The sequence below is a fragment of the Chironomus tepperi genome, unplaced genomic scaffold (assembly GCF_022539635.2).
Source record: "Chironomus tepperi strain 1889 unplaced genomic scaffold, CSIRO-AGI_Ctep_v1 contig_382, whole genome shotgun sequence".
In the NCBI taxonomy this organism is placed as follows: domain Eukaryota; kingdom Metazoa; phylum Arthropoda; class Insecta; order Diptera; family Chironomidae; genus Chironomus; species Chironomus tepperi.
In genome coordinates this window covers 86,722-92,370 of record NW_027226504.1, presented here as the reverse complement: position 1 = coordinate 92,370, position 5,649 = coordinate 86,722, and the positions used below count along the sequence as shown (strand labels likewise).

At 34.4% G+C, this 5,649-nt stretch overlaps 1 protein-coding gene across 1 annotated transcript; it reads right to left on the bottom strand.

The window, feature by feature from the left end:
- Positions 1-2,460: 2,460 nt before the first annotated feature.
- On the bottom strand, positions 2,461-4,483 carry LOC139096298 (beta-1,3-glucan-binding protein-like). The gene is made up of 4 exons (XM_070647998.1): positions 4,253-4,483; positions 3,996-4,147; positions 2,957-3,410; positions 2,461-2,802 (listed from the first exon to the last, which is right to left on the bottom strand). The coding sequence occupies exons 1-4, from the start codon at positions 4,481-4,483 to the stop codon at positions 2,461-2,463; spliced, it is 1,179 nt and encodes a 392-aa protein (XP_070504099.1).
- Positions 4,484-5,649: the final 1,166 nt, after the last annotated feature.

The window sequence follows — 5,649 nt, the reverse complement described above, 5'->3', positions numbered from 1 at the left end:
ATTTTTTTATAGAAGTTGAGCCAACAGATTTAACAATTTCGGAATTAACGCGTTATTTTTAACAACTTTTTATGCAGAGCCCGATCTCATCCAATAATTAGAATTCGAGGCAAAATCGGCTTTCTCGAGAGTTTTTTATCTTAAAATAAGAAAATTAGACTTTCTGAGATTATAAAGTAGTTAAATATTGAAGTAATATTATGAGATTTGAAATTTTTATGAGGCCGTTCACTTGTTACTTTCGCTTTTTAGGGGGGAGCAGGGGTCTACGATTTTGTAACCCTCATCCAAAAATGTTACGACATTTTGTAACGAGGGGGGGGGGAGGGTTGGGTCTACTTCGTTTTTTTGCGTAACGTTGTGAATGGCCCCTAGATCTCATATAATTCACAAGTGTTAATTACATTTTTGTCGATTTTAGTCGCTGCTTTAGTCAACTATAGTCGACTTTAAAAAAATTCTGAAATATTCGACAAACAAACTTCCGACTATAGTTGACCACCGACTTCGACCTCTGTATTTTTGATTTTGTCATAAAAAATTACAAAAGTACTTGATTTTTATCGAGTTTCTTCATCCAGGTCACTTCCAAACCCACAAGGCGATCCAGTAGGATCCAAGTCACTTCCAAATTTCAAAACGAGATCCAGGAGGATCCAGGTCACTTCCGAACCCGCAAAACAAGATCCAGTAGAAACCAAGACACTTCCAGGTCCACAAAACCAAAATCCAGTAGGATCCAGATCACTTCCATTAGACGAATTAGGGCTTTAGAAATTGCCACTTTAGCTATTCTTGTGATTTTCGTTGACGCTAGAATATGCTTAATCACAAATTATGCACGTTGTGCTGCCTGGACTTGCTATTAATGAAAACATTTGCTTGTGCATTAAAAAAAAACCACAAAACTAAAAACTAATTTTCCAAGCTTTTGATTAAATTTGAAATAGCCCAAAATGACCCTCCATAATCATCAATCTTTAGGCTACAATACAATTTAATTAATTTTCAATCAAATTGGTGGTTTTGTCATCCACAAACATTTTCATCAAATTTGTCGTGATATTTGCTACAAAAATTCCAGTATGACTACAAATGTAATTCATTTAAACCACAAAAATCATGCATTTATTGAATTATTTGATTGATTAAATTAATTTACAAAATAATTAATGGATATAGGCATCATGGATTATAATTAAAGTTATTATTGAATCGGAAATTTTGTTAAATGTGTTAATTTATGACTGGGATGAAATAAGTAATAGATTTGATCTTTTAAGCAGATATTGTAATTTGCTTGGTGCACGATTTTTTAATTTTTAATTCAGGGTTTCCCGGAGTTTCTGTTTCGACGAATGTTTGAGGCCGAGATTGAGACACAGAAGATTTAGATTCAGGAATAAAACCGAGACTATATTCCGAATAGCATATTGATGCGAAATGTGTTTTCGCCGTAAAAATATATCGAAATCAACGGTTACGATGTCTAGGCTAGAATAATTTCATGATTTCCCATTAATACGGTGACAAATCGTTGCTTTCGTAAAAACTCTGTGTTGTATGGGAAACAGAATTTCTTCGAAGTCTCAATATCCACAAATCCCAGGAACTCAGTATCGGAATGTTTAGTCTCGGTCTCGAGATTAAAATGCTAATTTAATGAGTCATACTAAATGAATGATTTTTATCTGCTTTAATAGTTTAAGTGTGAATAATTAGATAGAACTGATTATCTTCGTTTACTACAAGGCTTCTTACAAGTAGTCATGCAGTATCGTGTGCTTCTAGTATCTCCCTTTCTCTTTAGTTTCAAAGTTCTTTAAAATTGATGCATGCTTGTTAGTCAAGTTCTAAGTTGGCTTAACGTACAATCAGCATGCTCATTTCAATGAGAATGTTCATGAAGATAATGACCCTTCATAGTTGGGGATGCTCAATTTTCATGAGTATGTTCCTTATATGTTCGGAATAATGTTTAACATTACCCTATAAATCAATTCTATTTCAACCTATCAAGCCATGTCAAGAAGTAAGCAGATCATCATTATTATATCTAATCATTTCCGACAAAGAACATCAACCAGTTATAGACCACTAAATATTTATAAAGAAATATTAATCAGCAAAAAAGTATAAACAAACGATTTAATAAAGAATGCTTAGTTAAAAGCTAACAGGTTATCCATTGAGAAGGTCATGAAATTGATCAGCACATCGAAAACACAAAAAATCAATATATATTAATAATACGCGGAGAGAAGAAACAATAATAAGAAGAAGCATAAAAAGTTCTATTCTATCTCACACTTTTGCCCCGTCATTAAGTGAAGTGTAACAATAACGATTACTGTGCTTGTATATTCTCAGTATGAGAAGTTATAATTATAATTATGTGCGTGGCTGTAAATATTTTGATTCGATAATTTGCCCGAGTAGTTATCATGCTTAAGTATCAATTTACAATGCCCATACACGTATATAATCGATCAATAATGAAGCTTCCTTTGTACGATTTTCATTAATTTTCCATGTTGGCAGCCAATTGTTACGTGCATGCCAAAAGTCTCGTGCAGCTGTCGACGAATCATTTCTCCATGGCTTATCACCTCCATTATTGATAATATCATCTGTGAAGAAGTGTGAACCACCAACTGCGAGTTGTATAGATATATAGAATTCCTCATCGAATGGTGCCATCGACTTTGATTTTCCCGTCCAAGGATTGTTTGAATTTGGATACTTTGTATCAAAATCTCCTTTCTCCCAGAATCCACTTTTTGCTTTTATAGTTCCGGTCTCCTGCAGACAAAGAATTAAAATTTTAAGTGAGTTTCTGCGATGGACATAAAATTTTTTGGGGTCAATCATAAATGACGTCTAATCTTCAGATGTTTGACAATATCGATATCAAATCGGCAGACGTCATCTACGTACAATCCCCCATCATACTTACAATGTCGTCAACGCTAAATGTGATTTTTTCACTCGTCCATTCCATTTGATATCGATGAAAACCAGATGCAAAACTCTTAGCCTTATCATTAGAATTACGTGTAAACGACGTCAATTGCCATGCATCAGCCTCAGCATACGGACCAAAATGTAAAGACGATGTAATTTGATCAATTCCAATATTGACGCCGCTCTTGATTAAATCACGATTACCACGAGCTTCAAATAAGTCAATTTCACCGCTTGCAGGCCATCCACCATATGAATTTCGTAATGGAAGGAACTTGATAGATGGTAAAAGCCAATCGCCTGCCGGTAATTTTGCTGCTATTTCAACCTTACCGTATTTAAATGCAAACGAGTTCAAAGTTCGTAATCTTGCGCTTTTCACCGGATTTAAAATGTTCTCATGGTTTCCATTACGTCTGCATCCTGAATTGGCTGCATTTGTACATCTTCGATGTGTTCGATTTGTTTGTAAATTGAGAAGAAAGAAAAAAAAAGTTTTGGAAACGAGAGAAGAAAATAGAAGAGTAAAAATGGGATTTTCGTGCATTTACACTGTGTTTTGACTTGATTCTACATGCACAGATGTAAATGTTCTATTGAACAGATATTGGAGTAAAGTTGGATGATATCTAGGCATTTTGGTATTTGAGTGTTCTTAGGAGCAACTTCATTGGTACTTATAAAATATGATATCGATAAAATTGACCGAAAATTTAGATTTGGACAGTGGCTATGATGTAAATAATCTTGAAGATGACTTAATCTAAATGTTAAATCCATCTGGTCGACGTATCGATCACATTTAAAGGCAGAGCTCGAATTCAACTCGAATTTTATACGGAATCAAGTCGACTTTTTTCATGCAAAATCCGAAACGACTTCGAGCTCTGCTTAAAACTACATCTAAACTTAATATTCCTGCATATCGAATCAACTTTGTGTCCAGAAAGTCAAATAGAATATTCTGATTATTCTGAATATTTTAAAACTTTAAAATGATTTCCTTTTTCCACTTCTATCCTCATGCTTACCGTTCATGTAATGGTCCATCGATATCAAGAGATCCTGTATATAGAAAATATTCACCAAAATCATCTGCAGTTAATGTCGGTCGAATATTTAAATTTCCATCGTCAACGAATGAATTTGAACGGTTATTTGTGTACCATTGGAACTCGTGACTCTGTAAGGAAAACAAGAAAAATGAGAAAAGGTTGCAAATATTTGCAGAATTTCCTTTATTTTTTTTCAATCTTCTTCCTCCCGTCTCACTACAAAGTACACGTACCGAATCACCCGTAAATGTAATATCATGCTGCCATATATCCATATCAAGTGTCCCATCAAAGCTCTCTTCAAATATTAAATCGCCCGAGCACACTTTTTTCTCATTTACCGCTTTTGTACCACTTGTGGTTGTGACACTCTTTTCACATTTTGTTATTGCACCATGAACTCTTGACTGGTTAAAGCTTGTCACAAGCATCAAAAGAAGAAGATTAAAAAATTTTAATGACATATTTGTTTACTACTGTACAAATCGATATGATATCTATATAAGTGTTGAATGAATAGTGTTTGATGATCATAAAAATGCAACTGCTTTTTATACACAAAAATTCAGCATAGAACACTCAAAATGATGAGAAGTAAAACACTTCATTATGGCTTTGTCGGGGAACAAAAAAATTATTATGTTTCAATGATAATAAATTTTAGCTTTTAATGGCAATAAAGCATCGAGTTTGTTTTATGTGCGGAGGAAAAAAAATACGAAGAGGGAGTTTTGTATGCAGCACACAATGCGGATGTAATTGATTTTTCGCACTATACATGAGCGAATTGTATGGTGGAAGTTTGGAAAACTTTTTTTTAGAGTTATTGTGATGTTGATGTACAATGACAATGCTGTTGGCGCATTTTGTTGAGTTGAATAGTGTCTAGGGAATGAAGATCTGAGCATGCTTAAATACATCATTGTTCCATCAATATTCATGTCCCCTAAGGGTAAGGACTGATGAAAAATATTCAAAAATTGCCAAATGGATATTGATCAGACAGACCTTAGATTCATACCCTTATGTAGCTTTTGGAAATGCTCGGTTGTAGACTATGTCATCCCTAGTCTGATTGAAGCTGCCACCCATCAGACGAGGTCCTTTAGATAGTCTTTTACTTTATCTATTAATGTACTTAGCCCAGCACAAAACTCGAAAGCCAGCAGTGTATTTAGCGGTATCAAGGGATACTTAAAGAAGTACACTTGACATTTGGTCAGCTTAGGAGTCAGACATCGGTTTCTCCAATCACTCTATTAATTACTACCAGAATCTTAAATCCTTAAAAAATGACTTAACTCTCAAATTTTGTTGAAATTTGAAAAAATCGATGCATATTCAAATGTGGCCAACAGGGTGTCGAGATGGCAGTAGACTTAGAGGCAAGTGTCGGCTACTTGACAAATTTTGTTGTTTTTGCAGAATTGCCACCAATTAAGTGGTGCACTTGGCTATCGATTGTAACTGATTCGATGCTAATAATTGGCAACAGTTGATGGGAGTCTAAGTTTACAGTTTATCAGTATGCTCATCAATTGAAGTTAGGATTGACCCTTCAAGCCAAACAAATTGCACTCTGAATCACACTCATTTCTCCTCAAAAACATGCACTACTAAATGCATGACA